We start from the raw sequence: 24,371 nt of genomic DNA, 5'->3' as shown, positions 1-24,371 counted from the left end.
ATTTGACAAAAAGAGAAATAGATTTAAAAAAATACTAACTTATCAAAGGCGTTAAATTGTATTTTTAATTAGTAATATGATATTATTTTTACTGGAGTTTAAGTTTCATAATTAATTTAATTTTTAAAAAACTTAATGATAATATTTGTTATTTGGAAATAATTAAAAAGAAATTGGGTTTCAAAATTTTCTTCAAATTTAGATGATGATTTATTTGCATAGCAGTAAGGAGAAAGATTTTTAGTAAACTAATATCAGATTATTGAGATTGTCAAGAGTCAATCTAAAATAAATACAATTTTGTTTGAAATGGCCACTTAATCAAACTAAATAAATATATAATAATAGTTTTTTTTTTTGGCAAATAATGTTTGATATTCAATAAGATACTATTATTATATATAATAAATATATGTCTTAAGAAAAAAACTTTTTTAATCAATTTAAATTAAGAAAAATTGACTGAATCAATATATAAATTTCGCATTATAGCTTTATTAATTTTTTTTTCACATATAATATATTATATGTAAATCACTCTTTGCATTTAAAATTTTGTTTCATTTCTCTTAAAATTAAATAACAAAGATAATATATTTATTCAGAAAAATTAAGATAATAACAAGATTTTATGGAAGTATTAAGTGCTTAAGATTAGCTAGTTGGCATGAATTTCAATAGGCCAATGACAGCAGCATCTACTAAGAATAAGAAGACTTTAGGATCCACTTGTCCTATTATTATCAAGCATGAATTTCCTAATGAATAGAAACACTATATAGATAATGTTGGATAGGAAATGAGCTCAACAAAAAAGCGTTTCATATATGATCGTCCAAACACAGCCAAAATTTAATAAAATAGCATAGCATAGTAAAGTGGCTTTTAAGGTATGAAGAGAAGTTAGTCAGGCTAGGGCTTATCTTTTAATCAAAACGCTATTAAGAGAAGTTCTTTAAGTGCAATTTCACAATCTTCTTACTAGATCAACTCTGCTGATTTATATAATAAACTCCTTGAAGGTTAAAAAATCAAGAAAGAAGACAGATTTGTGATTAAACCTGCAAGAAAATTGAATACTTTCTAAATCCACTCTGCATTGTTTAAGATCAAAAAGCAAAAGGAAGAACTAGACTTCAAAATACGTGAATTGGAAGATATTAAATCAAATTTCAATGAAATGGACTTCTATTTAATTGCAAATGCAGGTGCAGTAGATTATATGTTCAATGCAGGAGCACTTTCATAGACCAATATATAAATGAATAAAATGAATTCCTAAGAAACGAGAATTATTGAATAAAACTCTGAAAATTAAATTCCATCTCTTGCTAACATTAATACTCAAAGTGAAAGCAGCATTAAAAAGGCTTCATAAATTATAAATAAAATAAGTTAGCCTAAAAAATAAAGTCCTGCACAATTTTTTTAAAAATAAGTTAGGCCATAGACTTCTGTACCAAAAGCTAAATTATCAACAAATTAAAGCAATAATAATAATATTTTAAGGGCAGCAACGGCAAAAGCAAATTCAAGAGACTAAATAGAGATGCTTAGAGGAGAATCAAGGGATGAAAGTCATGACAAAGGCATAGATCTTGAAATTTTAGGTAATTGCATGAAAATATTCTAAGAAGAGGAACGTGTTCAAGTAGAAGAGTGGGGAAAAGATCTAGATAATTCAGATTAAGTCAAGTAAACTATTGATAAGATGGGATAAACTCTTCCAACTATAAATAGGTTGTTGAGTCCTAAAAGTGCTACTGTTCCACTCAATCCAGGTTATGGAGAGATAAAAGAAGAGGAAGAATAAGAAGATTTGTAAATTTAACCATTTGAATCGCTTTAGAAATAATTTTAAGAATAAAATTATTAATAATTCATATTTCCAGATAATCATTAAACAAACAACCTTTCATCTAATTCTCCTTATTCTAATTTAGAAAACTAAAATCAATACAAAATTGGAGATTAACAATATTTATAACAAGATGGTAATCATTAAGCCTTCAATTAAAATGGTAATTATTCAGATATGAATTCATCATAAAAAGTAGCTGAAAGAACTTAGCAAAATGAATTTAACGCAACAAATTATAGTAAAAATGGTAAAATGAAGTAATCTAAAAGAATTCATAGTGCCACATCATAACATGGTTTATTTAGGCCTTAATCTTCCTCAGTTAACTCTAACTGGTTTTCATAATAATTCAACATACAAAATAGACCTTATACAGCTATGTCAAGTAACAAAAATAAAGCCAGTCATCATGCTATGATGAGTTATGGGCCAGTTTAAGTAATTAAGGAGTAAATAACAAGAAATTATGATCATTTAGAGGTATTGGCCGAATCGAAAAGTCAAGAAATAATAAAAAAATAAAAAGAAATAGAAAAAATAGGCTAACAAAAAGATTGGTAAAATCTTCAAGTTCAAGGCACTCGCCTTCCAATTAATATTGATACGTATATTGATTTACAGTTTAAGACTAAATAGGCACTAGCAAATATGAATTATGTATAACAGGTTGACTTAAATGGTAATGCAAATCAGTAATATTTTTAGAATACTCTGCCTTTTACTGAAAGTCATTTTTTTAGTGCTCCCAAATAAATTTAAGGAAAAAATTCGTAATAAAATAGACCTGAAACACCTCAGGGATAATTTATTTAGCCACAACAGAATGTGTAAATGCAACCATAGTAACTTTAGTAGGTTATTAATTACTAGAATTTCTAGTAATTGCATTCCGTTTCTTCTCATTAAACTAGTAGAGCTGCTATTGACTTAAATGAAATGCAAAAAGATCAAAGCATAAAGTTCTTAAGGCCAGGTACAGCAAAGCCGAGCTCTTCATAATCATCTCGCTTGTCACAATAAAATAAAATAAGTAATAATGTTCAAAATATAAATGTTCCATTTGCAGAAAGTGTAGCAGTAAAATTAAATCATTCAAGCAACAATTAACCTTCAAATGATAATCTTTAAGGAGTATAATTCGCAAATGCTGATATAAATTTTAATATACAAAACTCAAGTTAGTTTTAGTATCAATAAAACTAATAATTTATTCCTGAAAATATTAATAATTTGCAGATGGCTCAGTCAAATGTGTATGAAATGCCTGTTATAGTATCTGATTCAAGTGGTAAACAATCTTAAAATACTGTTTAATCTCTACAACAGCCACCTAATTTATAATAATATTAAGTTTTAGGATAGTAAGAATTTTAATTTTAATAAATTGAAAATTAAAATTAAGAAGCTTAAAATCCTGATGATTTAACTGTTTAGAAAAGAAATCGTCCTTAAACTGCTATGAAAAAATGAAGTTTAGCCTTCAATATAAAGATTTTGTTTTTAAATATTTAAAATAAATATCAACTAATAATGGTTAAATTATTCAAATAATTATTTGTTAAATTAGGTTAATATTAGTTAAATAGTACAATGATGCAAATTGTAATTGTTTATTTTAACATTTCCCTTCTTCTTTCGCTTGAGAAATAAAATTTAATTCAGATAAAATTATTTTTAACTGATTATTTTATATCATTTTATAAAAAAAGCTCTAAATAGTTTTTATTTTTACTTTACTTCTTATTTTTAATATTTCGTTTTTAAGACTAAAATAACAGAAATATTTTTTTAAATATTAGGAAAACATTCAATAATATTTCATTTTAAAAGTAGAAGTTGTTTATATTAGCTCTATTATTTTTATTTTAGTTGTTTAGAAATAATAATTTTTTTATTTTAAATTAAAAAAATAATTTAAAAATTATTGAAAAAAATGAAGACTACCAAAGATTCAATAGAAAGATTACTTACTTGCCTATTTAAAATAAAGCACAACAATAATAATTAAATATTTCAAATAACATATATTTCTTAAACTAGATTAATCAGTAAATAGAAGAAACAAGTTAATTTTAATCCTGTAACACTTTTTTCTCATTCACTTTAAAAATGAGATGAAATCAAATTAAAATAAAATTATTTTTAACTGATTATTAAATAGCTTTTTAGCTTCTTGTTAATGCTTCAATTTTAAAGATAAATGGTAAAAATAGTTAGTTATCTGAAAAGTAGGAGTAAATTTATAATAATAATAGTATCATTTTTATGTTGTAGATTAAATGAATTATAATTTTATCATTAATTAATACCAAAATATTTAAAAAATTAAATTAGTAAATTAGAAGTAATTTAATATAATTTTTTATTTATGATTTTTTTTATTTTGATGCAATATAAGTAGAATTTATTTTAATTGTTAGCTTATCTTAGAAAATATTAAAAACTATTTTTTTATATTATTTGTATCTTTTTAATAAAATCTGTCAATTTTAAACTATAAAATTTTATTTTTTCTAAACTTTTTACTCAAGATTAATAACTTTGGTTTTTAAATTTAAATGAAGTAGTTAAAAAGAGTTGTTGTGACAGGGATTGGAGCTGTTTCACCCATAGGTTTAAATGCTAGTTCTTCATGGGAGTCTTTAATAGCTGGTAAATCTGGCATAATCTCTACTTCTGAATATGTTAAAAAAATTCAATAAAATGATCCTACTAATAAACTTGCAAATCCTGATTATTGGCCTTTAGATACTTATGTTGCAGCTGTACCAGATGGCTTTGATAATTTAAAGAAATGGAAAGTAGCTTTTTCTACTAATAATACTAATTCTTATGCTATGGCAGCTGCTAATGAAGCTATTGAAGATAGTGGTATTTAAATATTGCTTTAAAATAATGAGTCATTATAAAATTAAGCTGGTGTAAATATCGGAGTTATGAGCTCTAACATTAGCAAACTAACAGAAATAGTTAGAGAAACTGAGAAAAAAGGTTTTTAAAATTTGAATCGCTTGACTATACTTTAAATTCTTACAAATATGGCAACTGCAAATGTTAGCTTAAAGTATTAATTAAAAGGTAATCAAATAATTTCTTTATCTTCTAAATACATAATTGTATCAAGAAAATTCTTGAATCATATAAAATTATTAAAATATATAAGGACCGTCAGGGACTGCTTCTACAGCTTGTGCTACTGGTGCTAGTGCTATAGGCGATGCTTTTAGAAATATTTAATTTGGAGATGCTAAAATTATGATTGCAGGAGGTAGTGAAGATTCGTTATCTCCAACAAATGCTTATGCATCAATGAAATTGTAAGCCATGACAACTAAAAAGTATGATAAACCAGAGTTTGCTAGTAGACCATTTGATGCAGATAGATCTGGATTCGTTTTAGGTGAAGGTGCAGGAATATTAGTACTTGAAGAACTTTAGCATGCTTTATCAAGAAATGCTAAGATTTATGCAGAATTAGTATCTTATGGCTAATCTTCAGACGGCTATCATTTAACTAGACCTATTGAAACTGGTGAAGGTGGGCTTAGAGCCATGTAAAACGCTATTAATCATGCTTAAATTAATTCAAATCAAATAAATCTTATAAACTGTCATGCAACTAGTACACCTGCAGGTGATTTAGCAGAAATTGTAGCCATCAATAAATTTTTCGACAATAATCTAGATTCTATAAAAAATTGTTTAGTTACTGCTAACAAAGGAGCAATAGGACATACTTTTGGAGCAGCAGGAGCAATAGAAAGTATATTTACAATTTTATCAATCAAGAATGGCATTTCACCTTTAATTAAAAACTTACAAAACCCTATTTCAGAACCATTTGTTAATCTGTCAAAAGAAACTGTATCTCATGATATAAAATATGCTCTTAAAAATTCATTTGGATTTGGAGGTGTCAATGTTTCCCTGCTATTTAAAAAGTTTGAATGAGCATATTTATTAATATAATTAATATAGAATATTAATAATTCTTTGGTATTTATTTATATTTTAAAAATAATTTTAAAATTATTAACATCATAAGAATATTTTTATATTTTTTTAAATTAATAACTAGTTCAAAATAATCTTATTTTTAAATAAAAATTAATTATTAAACTATTTTCATTTATTAAAAAAATTTTGTAATTAAAGAAAATAAATGCAAATATTTTTTTGAATTTATTAAAATGTTTTTTATTTGTAAATTATAATAAAAGTAGAACATTTATAAACAACATTTACTATTATTCATTTTATTCATACTAAATATGCTTTTTTTAATTTAAAGACAAAAATAACAAATATTATTTTGATATACTAAAAAAAAATAAAGTTTAAATCGAAATTAATCATTAATAAAATTATTTAAATTTTTTTTTTTTTAAAATTTAGTAGAAATTAAAAAACTTTTAAATATTTATTTTTACTTCCTTGTTCATAATAATAATAGTAAATATACGAAAAAAATTTTGTTTATTATTATTTAAAAAATAAATATTTATGTTCATACTCTATTTTTATTAGTCAGTCTTTATACTTAAAGGCCAAAATTTCCAAATTGAATCAATTTTTTTTTTAAGTTATTATTTATTAAGATTAGTTTCAATCTGATATTCTTCTAAATACATTAATACACCATTTATCCTTTATAATTATTTTAAATTACTTTTTACTATACTTTATGAGGATATATTGATTTTTTTAAAATAGAAAAATGATGTTTCAAAATAGAAAATAAATAAATAAATAATTAATTAATATAATTTGTAGTAATAATATAAAGAATTATATTTTAAAGCACTCAGTTGCCAGTAAATAAGCAAAACTATTTAAATTACTCGTTTGTAAATTAAAATTTCAAAATTATTTAATATATATCTTTTATATTTACTAAAAAAATTGTTAAAATTAAAAAAGTAGAGAAGGCAATTAAATAATGAGAAACATATTTTTGCTTCATAGCATGATTATTATGCTGATATAAATTTCATTCATTTAATCATAGTGCACTACTGTGAACAATTTAATTTTAAAAGTAAATACTCCTACAGATTAATAATCAGTAGCCACAACTAAAAGCTACTAGTTAGTATTTTAAGATATTAATTTAAATCTTAAGTATACTCCTTAAAATGGTGTCTATACTATAAGTACATCTCAATAGGGTGCCTCTCTTTATGTTAACTCAAATTCTGGTAGTCCAAAGCAATACTCTCTTTAGCAAATTCTGATAAGAGGGACTCCCATGTTTTAAATAAATAAGACTTACTATGATATGGAAATGCAATTATATTTTACTGGAACTGATAATATAGTTTTATCAATTTTCTTAGACCCTATTTTAAATGTTTCTTCCTTAAATAATTCACAATTTTTCGAAAATATGGATCCTTAGATTATTGGTGATTAGTAGTCTATCAACTTAAGCAACACATTACAAAATGACTTTTAAAACAAAACTTTTGTTGTGTACGAAAACCCAGGAATAACCTACCTATCTTAGACATATACTTGGTTGATGTCTTCTCAACTTATATAAATAGACTATTAAACTTTTGAACTATTCCGTTTAGCGATTAACGATCCTTATGTAACATAATTCTATGATTAAGTGAACTTTAATTTAGGTACTTGTGATTTACCTTAAGCCACAGTATATGCAATATCAATTTATAGCTCACTTTTGATAGTTACTATAGCATAATTTATGCTTTTTTTATTATGATAATAAGTTTAAATCTAAATTATGTAAACCTTTAAAAACTAAAATAAATGCTGAGTAATTAAAATATTTTCAAAGCTAAAATTGTTATGAATAAATACATGTTAATATTTTTTTAATACTTATAGCTTAATTTTTCGAATAAAATTACATCTAATAAAATAATTTACATTGAATTTCTACTCTTTAATAAAATCTAAGATTCATATATTTATCATTGTTTTTTTTTTCAAGATTAACTAAAAAAGTAACATATAAACAAATATAATTCTTCAAATTGTCTTTTATAATTCTTTCTTTACATAAAAATAAATATTTCATATAATCGTATTAGCTATATAGTTAATGTATATTTAGGTTATAAATTCATAAATAAATTTTTTATAAATTTAACATAAAAAGTAAGATAAAAAATTATTTTTGTAACATTATAATCGAATGAATAAATGAAAAAAATTAATAAATTATTACAAATAAAATATTGATTTAAACATTTACTAATATATAAAATACTTAAAAGCTTAAAAAATTAGAGTAATTTAAATTATTTTTAAAGGGCTGTATTGAATTAAAATTAAGTGTTTAGAGCAAGTAGTTAAAAGATTAAAAACAAACAATTAAAATATTTTTATATGGATAATTTGCTGACTTTATATAATATTGAATAATTTGAATAAAATATTTCTTAATGAAAAAAAATTGAATCATTATTATTTTTTTTTAATCTAGTCTCTCATATCATCAAGTTCTTAGAGCAATCTCTTATTTAGAAGAGTTTCGTTTTCGTTCATAGCCTGTAATGCAGTCTTTTTAAGAACTGCATTGTCAGCCATTTACTCCTTTAGTGTTGAAGCATATGTATTCATCACACCTTGCTTGTCTATCTTTTTCTTTTCTTCGAATTTAATGAATTCTTCATTATCCTTCTTCCAAATCACAGCTTGTTCATTGAATTAATCTTTTTCTTTACGTTTACGTTCATCTTTTTCAGCCATTTATTTAAAGAGATAATCTTTCATAAAATGCTTTTAATCTTTTATTTTTTTCTTTTAATCAAGCTCCATTTGGTCGAGTTTCTTCTCATGACGCTAGTGGTATCTTTCCCTTCTTCTTTCCATTTGTCCTAGCTTATCTTCATTTTCTTGTGCAACCTGCTCAAGAGCTAATTTTTAATAATGTTTCATCTTATGTTCACGTTCCTTTATATTTTTCTCTCTTTCTTGCTCTTACTCTGCTATTAAGCGGCAATAAGCATCCATCAATTAAATATTTTCTTGTCTCTCTTATTCTGCTTCCTTTCTAAGTCTTTCCTTTCTTTCTTCGTTTTCTTACAAAAGCTTTTTCATAACTTAAGCTTGATGTTCCCTTTTGAAAGTTTAGTATTATTACTCAGCCTCGAGTTCTTCTTTAACTTTTTGCATCAAGTAGGCATCGAGTTATTTTTACTATTTATCTTCTTATCTACGTCTTTACTTATTGTCCTTAATTTATTTAGCACGAGTAGCCTTTTCCATATCTTTAATGAGTTACAATTGCATTTCCTTTTCTTTTTCTTTCTCATCATATCTTTCCATTTGAATTTACATATTTTTAGAATATCCTTCTGATTCTTTCTTGTCATAGTCCTTTATTCTGATTAAAAAATATTTTAATTTTTAACTAAATAGTTTTTTTATCTATTTATTTACTTTTTCTTTTCTTCAACTTATGCATCAAGATCTCTACGAATCTGCTTAATTTGCTCTAACTTTTTGATTTTCTTCATTTCCTCTTCTTTATCATAAAGAAATCTATTATATTTGTATATAGCGGCCCATTCATTTTCTTCATCAAGAAAACCTAAATCATTTTCTGGTTTTTTAATTTAAGTTCCTTATAATTTTTTAGTCTTGCTTGCTTCGCTTTTTGCATCGCCATTTATTTCCTGTAATAAATTTAAATATTAACTTGCTTTATTTAAAGATTCACAAAAATATAAATTCTTCTATACGACAACATATTTTAAAAATAATTTTTTACTGTCAAAGATTTCTTCTAAGTATATTTATCAACTGCATCGAAATTAGAAGCACCAGACATTTTAGAAATACCTGATTTAACAGATTCTTCATCGTCTTAACGAATAGGTGCTGCATTTTTGTTATTTGTGGTTTAAGCTTTAATATTTTCCTCTAAATTCTTGAGACCTTCAGCTGTTATATTCTAATGTTCATTCATATAATTAGCCACCTCTCCAAAAATCAAGTCTGTATTATTGATACCATATTTTTTTGACAATCTTTCTGCTACAGCTCTCTTTAATTCTTCCCTTTAAAATTGAGTTAAGTTCTTACGAGACTTGGGCTCATCCTTAGTAGGTGGTTTTCTAGGATACATCATTTCGCTTTATAAATATGCTCAAATATAATAATTATAATAGGATTTATTTATTTTTTTAGATATAAAAATCTTCTCTCCTAATGTTTATTAACTAATTTCCTTTATTTTATTGCTATTATCTCAATAATCAAATCATTAAATCAAGCTTATGCAATTCGAATAATAAATAAATAAACAAACAAACAAACAAATGATTCTAACAGTATTAAAAAATCAATAATATTTTTATAACTTCTTTTTATTACATACAATCCTTTATTTTTGACATGGAGAGAGCACTTTTTATAAATTATTTATTTAATGAGGTATTCATTCGATTAAGCTAATAATAATATTCATCTTCTTCATATTTTCAAAACTATAAATTCAATGTTCTTAGTTTTAAATTACTAAATCAATATTTACCACTAATAAATTGCTATTTCCATAATAATTTTATTTAAGTCAGATAAATTTTTATGTTCAGTGATTTAATTTAATATTTAAGATTAATTTAAGTCAAATCTAATCTATGTAATTTTAATTTATTTTATATAGTAAATATATAAAAAGGATTATAATAATCTAAAAAATCTAACCACTTTTAGTTTAAATAATCAATTATTGATTTTGATATTGTTTTTTGATAGAAAATTTTTATTATTTATTTAATTTAAATTAAATTATTTAAAAAAAAATTTATTTTAATAGGTTATAAATTTATATCCCAAAACTTTTCAGTAGATTTATTGGAATTAAGTTAATTTAATTTACTCTATGGCTAGTATTTTTTAGAAAAAAGTTTGTTTGCTCTCTTCATATTTATGTAATTTATTTACTTATTTTTAAAAAATCTATTGTAATTAATTAAAGAGTTTTTTTATTTAAAAAATTTTTTAAATATTTAAAATATTTAGTTATTGATTTATTTTATTTTTATTATTTAAAATTGCTATAAAATTTTGCATCCTATTTTTTATTAAGTTAAAAAAAGTTTATAATTTTATTAATTTAGTTGTTTTAGAATATTAGTTTTTCAATACATTTTTTAACTTTTGCAAATGCTCGTTTAAAACATTTATTTAAAATCATAAAATTTTAAGCCTATAGGTTTTTTACAGAATTTGCATGTTGAAAGTTCATGATATGTTGCAAAAAAATTTTATTGATTAAAATAATATTATTTATTTATTTTTTGACTTTAAATGAAAATCATAAAAAATACTTTAAAAAAAGAGCAAAGTATCTTGATAATTGAATCATTTTTACTACAGCTAATATATTTTAAGATATTAACATTTATTTCATTTTTAAATATATTCAAATGATTATTTGACTGGTCTTTATTGAATTTAAAAAGATTTAACAATTAATTTATAGTTAGTAAAAATTCAAATTTTAATAAAAATATTAAATTGCTAAGAATCAACAAACAAACTTGAATAGTTAAAAATATTTTCATAATAGATTATTAGAATGAGCGATGTGTAAATTTGATTAAATAAAATAATTATAAATGTTATTTAAATCAAAGAATATGAATATTAGAGATCAAGATACTCTTTTAGCAGAGCTAGAAAAAGAAAACAAAATATTAGAAGAAGAATTAGAAATGATTATGAAATAAAATATGGGAAGTAAGAGCCTCTCTAAGTCTAAAAGAAGCAATGCTTCTGAAGCAAAATAAAAAAATTTACAAAAAATAGACGAGGAAGAGATGTATGCATATTCTAATAGTGAGTGCGAAAATTTTAATGACTCAATAGGTAAGTATTTCCATTAAATTATAATTTAATTGAATATAAATTCATTATTATTCTTACTTTTAATAGATGAAGAAGAAATGAATAGTACCCTTTTCAATTAGCACATAAATTAAAGAAATAAAAAATTTACAAATTAGCAGTTAGTAGAGGAAATTTAGAGAAAATAGCCTTAACCAATTCCATAAGATAGCATGAAAATGATAAATAGCTTATTTTAGCATTAAGAAAATAAAGAGAGCTAGGTAATTTATTATAAACAATAATTTAATAAGCATTTAAATTTAAAATTAGCAGTTTAATTCAAAATAATATGTAAAATATTTAGATTAATTCTCCTAATTCTGGTTCTGCCTTATTATATTCTCCTATTTCATCTATGAAAAAAACAAAATCTGTTCCAAAAGGGCTTACTATAAATACAGAATATTCTTAGTAAATGCAAAGGGCGATAACTCCATAAAATGCTAGAGTGTCTTTTACAGAAAGAAATAATAGTAAAGATAGATTTGAATAAAGTGGAAGTACATAATAAGTATTACCCTCTGCTGAGATGAATTTAAATGGGAAATTTAAAAACTTTGATAACTGTGAGAATATTATGGGAATAAGTAATAGAGCAGGGGGATTGAGTTATGATTTTTAAGAAGAAAATTAAAAAAATCTTTAGTAAAGTATGTCCAAAACAACAGGAAAATAATCTTAGAGCTCTCCGAAAAAAGAGAAAATTTAATCACTAGAAATGAGACTTAGTGGAACATAAAAGGCTGTCAAAGAATTGGAAAAGTAGATAAGATAAAAGGATCTTTAAATAAAGGAGCTTAATTTAGAGATCTTAAAGAAAAATAAGGAAATTGAGAAACTTACAGTAACATTAATTTAAAAAATATTAGTTTTAAAATAATTTGTTTCATTTAAAGCAAAATAGTAGTAGCCAATAAATTTAGAACAGTCAATCTGCTAGGAATCTGTAAGTCTAAACATCTATTTCTGATTATGTTAAGAAAGAAAAGTAGCTTGAGAAAAAAATAAAGGATTAAGAAACACAGATAAATGACTTTAAAAAAAATTATTCAAGAGTGTAGGAAGTTAATTCTTCTCTCCTAATAAAAATAAAAGATTTAGAGAAAGATATTGAAATATATAAATAGCAAAAAGGAGGGTAGTCTATACCTTCTATCGAGGGTTAAACTTGTAATGCAAGTTATTAAAATGAAAATACAGAGTAATTAATATTTTATAATAAACTTAAATAAATTAACTTTAATTTTTTAAAAGTTTAAGAAAAAAGATAAAATATTTAGAAAAGTGCTTAGAAGAAAAGGAAATTGACTATGATTATTTATAAAAATAGCATGAAGCTTTAATAGAATTGTCAACTGAGCATTTATTAAAATCAGAAAATTTATATGATGCTTATTCTAATATTTAATAAATTTTATAAGTTAAAAGGTGAAATTGTTCATATTTTATTTTAACGTTTTAGATTATATAAATATATTACTTTTTTATCCTTTTTTACCTTGTTTTCTGTATTATGTTGTACTAAAAAATATAGTCTGCAAATTTATTGCTTCTTAGTTATTTCCACATTTGTGATTCTTAATTCTTTGAAATTGAATTAATAGAAATCTCTAATAAATAAAGTAGAAAAAATTAAGAAAAGTGTCGATTTATTAAAAAAATATTTAATTAATTTAGCTTTAATAGACATATTTTAATTTATTTTGCATTAATATCACTATTAAATTGCAGAAATGTATTCGAAAATGATTAGCGAATTTAATATAGCATATTGTATATGTTTAGAGATTAAAAGAAATGACATTTTTTATTAGGAATTAATTTGTTAGCCTTGGAATAGCAATAGCAAGCAATAACAAAAAGAAAAAGAGATAAGAATTAGAGATTTAATTAATTATTTGTTAATTAAAGAAAATTTCTAAATTCGTACTTCAAGTATTAAGCAATAAAAGAAAGTTAGTTAAATAGTTAGCCAATAACCATATCAATTAAGTAAAATTGCATAATAATAAAGAGGGATTATTCAATAAAACAGTCGATATTTAAACTGATAGATTGACAAACGTACGATTGGCAAAACAAAAATTACAAACAGATTGAACTTTAGAACACAATAATATTTTTCAATTTAGAGCAGACATCCATTCATCCATTCACCTTTCATTCACCATGGCTCAAAAAATTTAAGAGTTAGAAGAATAGTTTTAATAATTTGAATAATCAATTGGAATTAACGATTAAAATTTTGCTAATAAATTCATCTTTTAGTAATTGAGGGAGAATTTGATTAAGGCTTCCGCAGAATCGAATGATAAATTGCAGAAATTTTTAGATTAGGCTCATACAAATTTGTACTTGGAAATTAGTTCAAAGATTTAAGCCGATTTAGATGGATTCACTAGAGAAGAATAAAACATGCTTCATTTTTATGGCGCATCAATAATTTCTGATGCATGCTAATATCTTTAGCTTCCAATTACAACTTGTATATCAGCCTAAACTATTTTCCACAGATTTTATACCAAGTAATTTATTTTATTTTGAATGCATTAGAAATATTTTTTAATTGATTCAAAACATTAAAAATAATAAATAATTTTTTTTTTTTCTATAAAAAGGTGCTCTTTCTTGAAGCATGATATCAGGGATGTAGCAATGGGATCAGTTTTTATAGCTGGTAAGGCTTAAGAAACAATTAAAAAGCCAAGAGATTTAGCCTATGTCTTTGATCAAATTTTTAAAGTAAATTATCAGTTTATATTAGATTGCTATCAGCAAAGGAGATTCCTTCAAGAATCAAATCAACCCTCCTAAATCAAACTTTTCAATAATTTTTTTAAAAAAACTTTGAAGGAAAAAAATTAGATCTTAGCTTATTTGCTTTATCTTATGAAAATAATTATTTTAATCATTTGAACTAATTAATAATATAATTATAGGGTAAATTTATTTTTATGATCTATCATCATCTTCATCATCTTGCTAAATTGAAAGTATTAATATATTAAACACCTTCCCTAAACACTTTCAATGAAAATGTGGCTGGTGTTAGTTAATAAGATTGAATTAAAGATTAATTTGTTCATCAAAATACACAAACACTACCAATTATCATTATCACTATCAACCAACAACATCAACGAAATAATCTATTTTGTTTGATTCCCTAGTTCCTAAAATTATATGAAAACTTCTTACTGAAGTGATAATAACAATAGATGAATTAAAATCCTTAATCTTATTTTTAAATACAATTATGTTAGGAATTTTTTAATTTCTCTTATTCAAAGCACAGGCCAATAAATGCTATTTTTAAGCAGAAATAGTAAGTTAATTCAGTTTTAGAGAAGCAAGAAAAGCTATGAAAATAATTGAATAAAAAAAGTCTTCCAAAAACAAAAATAAAATTATTTATTTCCTTCAAATAAAAGATTTTTAATTAATTTTTAAAAAAAGCGCCCTTTTTAAATTTACTGAAAAACAAACTGTCTCTATTCATGATAGCAAATCGATATAATTTAAAAAGTAAATTTCATGCTTTTTATTTTAAAAAATAGATTGAAGATGGTATACAACGTCCAGTTCCAATTTTAGATGATAAATCATTTAAATTTAATCATTTAAAATAAGTGGTTTAAGACATGGAAAGAGAGATTTTAAAAGAATTAGGCTTTGAGTTATATCAAATTACATGGAATGAACAACCTCATAGATTAATGTACTTCTATATTAATTTATTTAAACCAAATACCAGTAATTAATCGAGTTCCTTTTAGAATTTGACTAGAACAGCATTCAACTATTTGAATGATAGTTACAAGACAAACATCTGTATTTTCTTCCCTTTCTAGATGATAGTAGCAAGCTGCATTTACCTAGCCTTTAGAAAGACAGGTACTGAAATGCCAAGAATTGCTTGGTGGACAATTATGGAAACTTCTCTGAACAATCTTAAGCTAGGAGCGGGTAAAATCTAATATATTTATAATCAATTTAAATAACTTCCTAAATATGAGGACTGCTTCGAAATTCTTAATAAACTTGCAAAACAAAAGGAAATAGAGTTGAAAATCACTCTTAAATATCATGAATTTACAGATAGATTAAACCAAAGTTCTGCATCTTAGAATCCTATGTTAGCTGTCCAAGAAGCTATCGCCAAATCAAAATTAAGGGGATAAAATGGATTGGCTGCAGGAGCATCATCATCAGACAAGTTGTTATCATCAGATTAGCTTGAAAAAAAAGAAAATTAAGATGAAACTGCAGGAGTTACTAGTTTAAGAGATGTTACCAGTACTAAAAATGATAAGCATAGCAAATTTTCTACGGCTGGTAGATCAGCATCAAGAGAAAGAGATAGACGTAAAAGGTCCAGAAGCAATTCCCACAAAAAATCCCATAAAAGAAGATCAAGTCGTAGTAGAAGTCGTAATCGTAATAGAGATCGTAAGGATAAAGATAAAAAGCATTCTTCTCGTCACAGTCGCAGCAGAGATCGTCGTGATAGAAGTAATTCCCATAAAGATAAAAAAAAAAGAAGTAAAAGTCGTGAACGTGAACGCGAACGTAGAAAAGAAAAGTAAGAAGTCCAAAAGCCTACAAGTGCTGAGCGTTAATAAAACGATTAATAAAAGTCTTAAGAGGAATAAAAAACCAACGGTAATGGTGCATCATCAAGTATAAAAACTACTTCTGAAACACCAGATATTAAGTAAGATAAAACTTCACCTTTAAATTCTAAAAAAGATAAGAATTAAAGAGATCGTGAATCTGCATCAACAGTAAGGGATGTAAGAGAAGGTAGGGAAAAGGAAAAGGACAGAAAAGAAAGAAAGAAGAGTAGAAGCCGTAGTAGAAGTCATCATAAAAAATCTAAAAAGTATTATAACTCTCCTGATGATAGGGATAGTAAGAGAAAGCGCAGTAAAGATAGAAAAAAAGACTATAAAAAATCAAGGAGCAACAGCAGAGAAAAATAGTCTAAATTTTCAGTTCCTACTTCATCTACTCAATAGATGGAATCAATTGCAAAAATTACACCTTCTCCTCCCTTGAAATAAGATAAATTTACTACAGTTCTAAATGAAAAAAGTAATGATTTTTCATCTGTATAAAATAAAATACTTCCTTCTGATAATAAAAATATTCATTAAGAAAATCAAATAAATGGCAATCCAAGTATTATTGAAACAGCTGCTCCTGCTCCCAACTAAAAATTTATTTAAAAGTAAGATTTGTTTCATAATTTATAAAATAATAGCAATTTAACTCTAATTAATAACATCAAATTACTAATAATAAAAAGAACTGATTAAATTAAGCCTCAAGAATAAAATTCTTTATTAGATGGAAAGAAAACACTTGACATTATCTAATAAATAAAATCTAAAATTTAATCAAAGGCTACTAATGAGGAAAGTTCGAATTAAAAAATATCAAGTTCTAATGTCACTTAAGAAACTAACCTAACATAGAAGGCTCAGACAAACCCAACCAAACCAACTTTAGATTTAAGCGCTAAATTGAGTGAAAAGTTTAAATAGTACGATAACAAACTGCCCTCTTCATCATCATCAACAACAACATCAACTACAACATCAACTACAACAGCAACAAAATTAGTAGCAGGAGCCAGTTAGCCATAGTTGTCTAAGTAATTGTCAAAAGAAAGTATGACTTCAAACGATGATGAAAATAATGACAACGATGACTATCTGATGAGATTGAAAATGCTTCGTAAATAATTTTTACATATTGTTTAGATAAAATAGTGATAAAATTTAACTGTCTAAAAATTAGGTGAACAAAATAAATAAAAGGCTCAACAAGGAAACTAATGAAATCATCAACGAATGATTGATTGAAATATAGATAGATAGGTTCCTTTTAAAGATATTTATTTGACTAGCTCATACATACATACATAATATCTCTAGCATAAACTAAATCTTACTTAAATAAATTATCACTTATTTCTTTTCAATATCAACCAACACTTTAAACATTAATATAAATATAAATAAACAAACAAACAAACAAAAAAATTAAATCAAATCAAATCAAAATTAATTAGAATTTTAAAAATAAATGTAGACAATTAAAGATAAATCTTTAAATACAACAATAATTTATTAATTAATTTAACTATAATTATCTAGTTATATTTAATTGTTAAGTTTTCTTTTGATTTATCGAGTATTATATTTGGTTATCCAAAGCAGTATAAATATTTTTGAAAATTAAGTATTTTTTATTTATTATTCAGCTTTCTATCAAAGCACTTTATTAAATATAATCTGTAAAATTATTAAATTATGGATGCTTTAATTTAATTTAATTCATATTTGAAGATAGAATTTCTATTTTTTAATTAATTTGTTTCTTTAGTTAATGACTATTTGATCTTTGTATTTTAGAGTCAAGCCCATTACTTTAAGTAGAATCTTAAGCTTTTGAAATAATTTTTTATTTAAATATATTTTGTCCTACTATTCTTTTATCTTATTCTTTTACTCTTTCTTAAGAATCTCTTTTAGTATTTTAATTTTCTTAAATGCTTCTATATGTTGATATTTCGTTACATTTTTTTAAATAGAAGGTCTCATTTTTTAATGGGCTTTTTAAAAAGTTAGTACTGGTTTTCAAACCAGTTTACAAATTCAATTCAAAACGGTTATGAGCTACTGAATTTGGTTGTAAAATATTACTTATATTTAATATACTACTCAACTACTAACTCTTAAGTAAATTCTAGTTTTAAGCTTCCTTATAAGATTCTTTATGATCAATAATTTAAGAATTTTGTTTCTATACCTTAGTACTTTTGCTGAATAACTCTGTAAATTTGCTTATATTTTGGATTTTATACTTTTAAGGACTTTTTAAAAGAGAACTTTGCTCTTATTTAAATTCTTTTTATAATTGCTAACTTTAGCTCAAATCACCTTTTTATTTAAAAAAACTTGACATAGACTTTTTATGTCTTGGATTGTTGCACATTTAAGTGTATTTTATTACTGTGCTACGCTTCTCAGTAAGAAAAGTTTAGGTTTATGAAATATCTTTCCTTATAGATGACATTCTACTTACATTTAATCTCAATGAAGGAGAGAGAGCCACTGTACTATTTTCAATTTCATCATTTTTAGAACTGTTATTTTTAGTTAAGGCAACAATTTTCAAAGGGGAGTTAGACGAAACTACTTTATAATTATAATTTAATATTCTTGGTTATAATTCTTTAAATCTATTTTCTTGTTAAGATGAAAGGTTGTTAATATTTTGTTAGAAAGAGTTTAAGCTTGCTGATCTTTTTTGCTAATCGTTCTATTAATTCTTTTATAATTATGTATTTAATTAAGTTTAATCAATTTGTTGTATCAATCTTGAACTACTAAAATTTATAGTACTTTGGTTACTGTTTTCAGATATAGAATTTTAGCTAAATTTAGTTTAAGATTCTTTTAAATAGTTTATTTAGAATTCTGATATCAAGTTGGTTTCATCTTCACATAATTATTCTGTTTATTTTTTTAGCACTTCTTATCTAATCTTCATAGCTTAAGGAGTGGACGGAAGAATGTCAGCCGTTTCAGTCTCCTATTCTAAAATATTTAAATTATTTTAAGAAGTATTTTCTTTTTTTAATAGCTCTTAAAAATAATCATCTTAGTAAGAAAACGGAGTTATTGTTGAAACATCTTTTACATTTGATTAGTTTATTTTTTAATTACAAATTTCTTTAGTTAAATTCTTTAATCCTTCAGTATTCTCTCCAAAAGTCATCAATTATTGATCAGGGCTATCAAATAATCTTTCTTAAAGTTTCTCATTTTTAACAATTTTCCTAAAAATAGAAACAGGAGATTAGTTATTTCTAAATCTATCACTCATTGAGGAGAGATTTTCTTAAATACCTAAGAATTTTCGATTAGTCAATCTGAGAGAGCTTTCACTACTTTCTGAAAAACTTGGAGTATTTAATTGCTAAATATTGAGTTTAAATGATTTTATGCAATCAACTCCTTAAACCTCATTTTATTTTGTGGGTTTTTCTTGCGAAAAATATTAGCGATTTGTATTTCTAATAAAAAAATAATAATAATTAGGAAAAGTTTTCAATAAATTAATATCTAAAATGTGATAAATTTGTTCAAGTATTTATTATTTTTTTTTAAAATAATTATTTTTATATTTTTCTATTTAACATTATAATAAAAATAAGCTGTAAATTGGTATTTAATTTTTTCTAATAGATATAAATAATGTTTTGATGCAGAAATGTAAATTAAGTTGAATAATTGATGTAAAATAAAATTAAATCAATGATTGGGATTTATTTGGCAGTGAATTATATTAATAAATTAATGCTTAAATATTAAGATTTCTTTGATTGAAAAAATTACTTTTAAAGGCTTTTTTCTTTTTTAGCTAAATTGGAAAGATAATCCAATTATCGTTTGCTTTAAGGTAGGCTAAAATATTTCCAAAAAATACCATTAGATAAATAAATAAGCTTTGTCTTATTCGAGGAGCAAAGTACATTTTATATCCTTTTAGAGTATTTTTCAATTAACTCATAGTAACCAAAATAATCCCCTTCACCTAATTCTTTTATCTTTTTATAATTGAAGAAGTATTTCAAAATAATAAATAAAAATACTGTTGTAAAAGAATCTTTAGGTTAAGTTATAGGACTATTACTTCCAATTGTTAAATCGTTAATAGGAGTGTTTTTAATAAATACCTAATAATTATATTTGAAATAATACTTGAATCTTTTCTGGAAAAGGAGAAATTTTACTTTGACTGATCCTTGAATAACAAAATAGAATCCCTTCGATGGCTAATTAAAACTATACACATACTCATTCTTATTCACCTCGATAAGATTTGATGCAAAAAATATTTATTATATCTGCTCCTCATTAAATGGTTTTAGCAAATCAATCTTCTTCATCGCAGATATATATTTTTATATTCTAATCATTTCACCTAACTTCACATCCTGATTGAAGTCTTATTTTTCTAAAAAGGCTAAAACACATCCTGCTGAACCAGCGTGTGCTTAATAATTAGCTGATTGCTGATATATCAAAGACTAGGATCCAATACTATCGCCTATAAATAGATATTTTAATTAATGGTTATCCATTACTCCATAATTAACACTAACATATCCTTCTAGTACTATAAAGAAGCGATCAAGCAAAGTCCCTTTATTTTTATTAAAAATTATTAAGATTAGAATTTTATTATGCTTCATTTATTTACCTTTAGAAATAAAAAGAGCGTTGGGAGGGATCACTAAAATTTTAATTCTTTTGGCAATATTGTTTATTTGTTGTTTATTTAATCCTTTGAAATATGAGGTAAAAGGTTATTTATTTAGTACTGATTCAACTATTTTTAGAAATTCCTCATCTCTGAATTGCGGTTCAGTCTAAAGTATTCTAATAGAATCTTTTAAGTTTAATAAATAGTTTGTGTTATTTTAAATTTAATTCATTTTTGGTAAAGTATTTTGTATTAAAAAATATTGATTTACAATTTTTATTTTAGTTTGTAATATTAACTTTGTTTACTATGACAATAGTTAGATTTAACAAATTTGCAATTTTTTAAGATTTATGTAATCATTATTAAATAGTTTGATGGTTAATTATAAGGATTTAATTTTTTGATTATTCAATCAATTTTCAAATTAAAAAATTGTGTTTATTACATTAAATATTTTATTAACAATTTAGTAATATTACAGAGACAATAATTATTTAAGAATTTATGGTTGAAAATTACATGCTTAACATAATTCATACTTTTAGTGGATCCTCTGCAATTTTAAGAAATTTAATTATTTAAGATTTTTATTATATTTTTTGACTAAATTTACATATTTTATACTCAAACATCAAAACTTTATTTCAATAAATTTACTTTTTATAAATAATTTTAAAATTAATTTAAAAATTTTGGCTTGGTTTAAAGAAGATTAAACTTAGAGGTAGTAGAATTTTAAACTTGAGAAAGATAATAAAATTGGATGTAAGAGATTTATAATCCAATAAATAGTATAGATTTTGTTACTTAGAATATGCTTTTTTTTATCACTAATACAAGTAAAACACTATGCTTACAATTACAAGTAATAATCAATAATGTTCACTAAAAATGTTCCTTTAATAAATATTACAAAATAAATTGAAAGATTATAATTTAATTTAAAATGAAATAATCACTAGTTATTTTTCATTATAATTGCTTCTATTATATTTTTAATATCTTTTAATAATATTTATTACAAATTAATTGATTGAATTTATTTTAAATTTTATTTTGTAATTTTGCATATTCTCATTAATATTAAGATCAATTTACAAAAAATAGTTTTCTCAAAAATAGGCTTTATCTTCAACAAAAACTTTCTTAAAAATTCTATAAAAAATGGACATAGTTAATTAGAATAGACATAATTTAAAAAAAATAAATTTATCTATAAATCAAAGTATAAAATAGAAATAGATTATATTAAAATTCAATATTTTATTTTTAATATCTTTTAATAAATATTTATTATAATTTAATTGATTGAATTTATTTTAAATTTTATTATTTAATTTTGCATATTCTCATTAATATTAAGACCAATTTACAAAAAAATAGTTTTCTCAAAAATAGGCTTTATCTTCAACCAAAAAAACAAAAATTTTCTAAAAAATTCTAATTTTAATAAGAATAGAAATAATTTAAAAAAAATCAATTAATCTATAAATCAAAGTATAAAATAGATAAAATATTTTGAAATCATTAAAATAAATATTATTGAAAATCTATTTTATTTTGTTTTATAGATAAAAATTATAAAAAGATTTTAATTTATTATTTTTCAGAAATTTTCTTTTAATAAATTTATAATATTAAGCAATAATCCATTATCTTTAATGTCGAATTTAATTTCTCACTATTTTTAAAATAAATAAAATTAAAAAATTATAAATACTTCTTTTTGTTCAATAATTTTTTAACTTTCTCCTTGTTCAATTTTATACTAGATTTATTTCTTCATTTTAAACCTTTTAAATTATTTTTTTGAAATTTTATTTTTTGATTATCTTTCATTTTATTCTTTTTGAATTAGTTTTTTTCTTTATTTGAATTTCAAAAATTAATAAAATAGATAATGAATATTTTTTGATCAACTTTAAAAATATCTATTAAAATTATAGCAAAATTTCTGTTTTTTGTAAATTTATCTTCATTGTAAATGGTAACAAAATTTTTTCTCAAAAAATTAAGTGATAATGAAATGAAATGCAATCATAAAAGAATAAATTTAATAGGCTTATGATGAAATTTATAAATTTGTTTTATAATTACCAGAAAAACAAATTATTGATTAAAACTTACTTATTATTATTCTTAGAGCGCATTGATATTGAATAATAGAAATAAAGATAGATAATTAATTAATGCAATCTAAATTTGGTCTTCTTAAATTTTTTCTGATTAAATTTACACTTTTAGTAAACAATAACTTTTTTCTTTAAACCACCTTTAATACAACATATATAAATTTATTCTAAAAAGTAATAAGTTGTTGCTATTTTGTATAATAGCTTTGTTAAATAAATTTGAATATCTATTAAACAGTAATTTGGAGTAATGTTTTGGTAAATTAATGGAGGATAAGTGAATGTTTCAAGTGCGTCTATCTATATTTAATCGCATGAGAAATTTTGCATATTTTGAATTGTAATTAATCTTCTTTTAATTAATGTGACGTAATAGTAAATCGATTCTATTTATACTTAATTGAAACGTGCAAATTTTTTACTAATCATTTTCTGAGATCTAGAATCTTTAGGAAAAATATATAAATCATCAATATGCGCATTAGGCAAACATTATTAGCCATTTAATTTTAATTGAAGTAAAGCCATCATGCAATATTAATTTTAAACATATAAGCAAAAAATAAGCAAAATTTTGTTTGACTTAATTTAATCTATGTAACTTTAAGAAATGTAAAAAATAAAAACTCATAGAAAGACAAATTCCATTTTTAGTTTTGTATTTGGAAGGATAAAAATAAATTTCAAAAAAGTACCCTTATATGAGGAATTTATTAAATATTTTAAACCACAGACGATATAAATTTATGCTCATTACTTTTTAGATTTCTTTTAATATAATTATTGATGGATAATAAAATGTAAAATATCCTTTAAATTGACGATATTTTACGATGACGAAATTAATTTTGATGACTATCAATTTTTTTATAAGGTTTCTTATTAAAAATTAAAAAAGGTATTTTAAGGATTTTGTGTGTCTGTGTAGAAGGACATTCTCCAAATTACACACTTTTAATTAAGTTATCTTGTTAATGCAGCTGAGCTTTTATAATCATCCCACAGCTATAACATTATAAATTAGCCTTGCTCATAGATAGCTTGCATCTTAGTTATTAAATTTTTCTAAAATTTTTCATTCGTTTACGAAATTTAACAAATAATTTAAATTTTTATGAAAAAACCTAAGTAATGAAAAAAATAGTAAAATGAGAATAAAATGGTTAGGTTATAAATATTTGAATATTCATTCATTTATTTATTTGGTTAATTATTTGATTTCATTT

At 23.1% G+C, this 24,371-nt stretch overlaps 9 protein-coding genes across 9 annotated transcripts; 5 read left to right on the top strand and 4 right to left on the bottom strand. All coding sequences in view use genetic code 6, as the record gives it.

Annotated features, from left to right (window-relative positions):
• Positions 1–550: 550 nt before the first annotated feature.
• TTHERM_00192060 (hypothetical protein) lies at positions 551–3,331 on the top strand (the record flags this gene model as incomplete). Its single annotated transcript, XM_001016782.2, has 1 exon — positions 551–3,331. Exon 1 carries the CDS (start codon positions 632–634, stop codon positions 3,329–3,331), a length of 2,700 nt encoding a protein of 899 aa, XP_001016782.1. The 5' UTR covers positions 551–631.
• Positions 3,332–4,419: 1,088 nt separating this feature from the next.
• TTHERM_00192050 (3-oxoacyl-(acyl carrier) synthase II) lies at positions 4,420–5,812 on the top strand (the record flags this gene model as incomplete). The annotated part of the gene is made up of 2 exons (XM_001016781.1): positions 4,420–4,939; positions 5,025–5,812. The coding sequence occupies 2 exons, from the start codon at positions 4,420–4,422 to the stop codon at positions 5,810–5,812; spliced, it is 1,308 nt and encodes a 435-aa protein (XP_001016781.1).
• Positions 5,813–6,800: 988 nt separating this feature from the next.
• Positions 6,801–7,589, top strand: TTHERM_00192040 (transmembrane protein, putative; the record flags this gene model as incomplete). Its single annotated transcript, XM_001016780.3, has 1 exon — positions 6,801–7,589. One exon carries the CDS (start codon positions 6,801–6,803, stop codon positions 7,587–7,589), a length of 789 nt encoding a protein of 262 aa, XP_001016780.3.
• A 701-nt stretch (positions 7,590–8,290) lies between these two features.
• On the bottom strand, positions 8,291–9,965 carry TTHERM_00192030 (hypothetical protein; the record flags this gene model as incomplete). Its single annotated transcript, XM_001016779.1, has 3 exons — positions 8,291–9,218; positions 9,275–9,510; positions 9,606–9,965. The coding sequence occupies 3 exons, from the start codon at positions 9,963–9,965 to the stop codon at positions 8,291–8,293; spliced, it is 1,524 nt and encodes a 507-aa protein (XP_001016779.1).
• A 1,398-nt stretch (positions 9,966–11,363) lies between these two features.
• Positions 11,364–13,163, top strand: TTHERM_00192010 (hypothetical protein; the record flags this gene model as incomplete). Its single annotated transcript, XM_001016777.3, has 6 exons — positions 11,364–11,431; positions 11,493–11,710; positions 11,777–11,952; positions 12,036–12,575; positions 12,628–12,932; positions 12,986–13,163. Exons 1-6 carry the CDS (start codon positions 11,421–11,423, stop codon positions 13,161–13,163), a joined length of 1,428 nt encoding a protein of 475 aa, XP_001016777.3. The 5' UTR covers positions 11,364–11,420.
• Positions 13,164–13,900: 737 nt separating this feature from the next.
• Positions 13,901–17,574, top strand: TTHERM_00192000 (amine-terminal domain cyclin; the record flags this gene model as incomplete). The annotated part of the gene is made up of 5 exons (XM_001016776.3): positions 13,901–14,256; positions 14,350–14,473; positions 15,289–16,961; positions 17,040–17,470; positions 17,534–17,574. 5 exons carry the CDS (start codon positions 13,901–13,903, stop codon positions 17,572–17,574), a joined length of 2,625 nt encoding a protein of 874 aa, XP_001016776.3.
• A 421-nt stretch (positions 17,575–17,995) lies between these two features.
• On the bottom strand, positions 17,996–21,242 carry TTHERM_00191990 (cyclic nucleotide-binding domain protein; the record flags this gene model as incomplete). Its single annotated transcript, XM_001016775.2, has 5 exons — positions 17,996–19,817; positions 20,140–20,351; positions 20,397–20,480; positions 20,538–20,950; positions 21,008–21,242. 5 exons carry the CDS (start codon positions 21,240–21,242, stop codon positions 17,996–17,998), a joined length of 2,766 nt encoding a protein of 921 aa, XP_001016775.2.
• A 1,159-nt stretch (positions 21,243–22,401) lies between these two features.
• On the bottom strand, positions 22,402–23,163 carry TTHERM_00191980 (hypothetical protein; the record flags this gene model as incomplete). Its single annotated transcript, XM_001016774.1, has 3 exons — positions 22,402–22,443; positions 22,734–22,806; positions 23,111–23,163. 3 exons carry the CDS (start codon positions 23,161–23,163, stop codon positions 22,402–22,404), a joined length of 168 nt encoding a protein of 55 aa, XP_001016774.1.
• Positions 23,164–24,003: 840 nt separating this feature from the next.
• Positions 24,004–24,192, bottom strand: TTHERM_00191970 (hypothetical protein; the record flags this gene model as incomplete). The annotated part of the gene is made up of 1 exon (XM_001016773.1): positions 24,004–24,192. The coding sequence occupies one exon, from the start codon at positions 24,190–24,192 to the stop codon at positions 24,004–24,006; it is 189 nt and encodes a 62-aa protein (XP_001016773.1).
• Between the last annotated feature and the right edge of the window lie 179 nt (positions 24,193–24,371).

Source organism: Tetrahymena thermophila, assembly GCF_000189635.1.
Source record: "Tetrahymena thermophila SB210 genomic scaffold scf_8254638, whole genome shotgun sequence".
NCBI classification, from domain to species: domain Eukaryota; phylum Ciliophora; class Oligohymenophorea; order Hymenostomatida; family Tetrahymenidae; genus Tetrahymena; species Tetrahymena thermophila.
The sequence above is the reverse complement of the archived record's forward strand: the minus strand, read 5'-3'. Positions and strand labels throughout refer to the sequence as shown.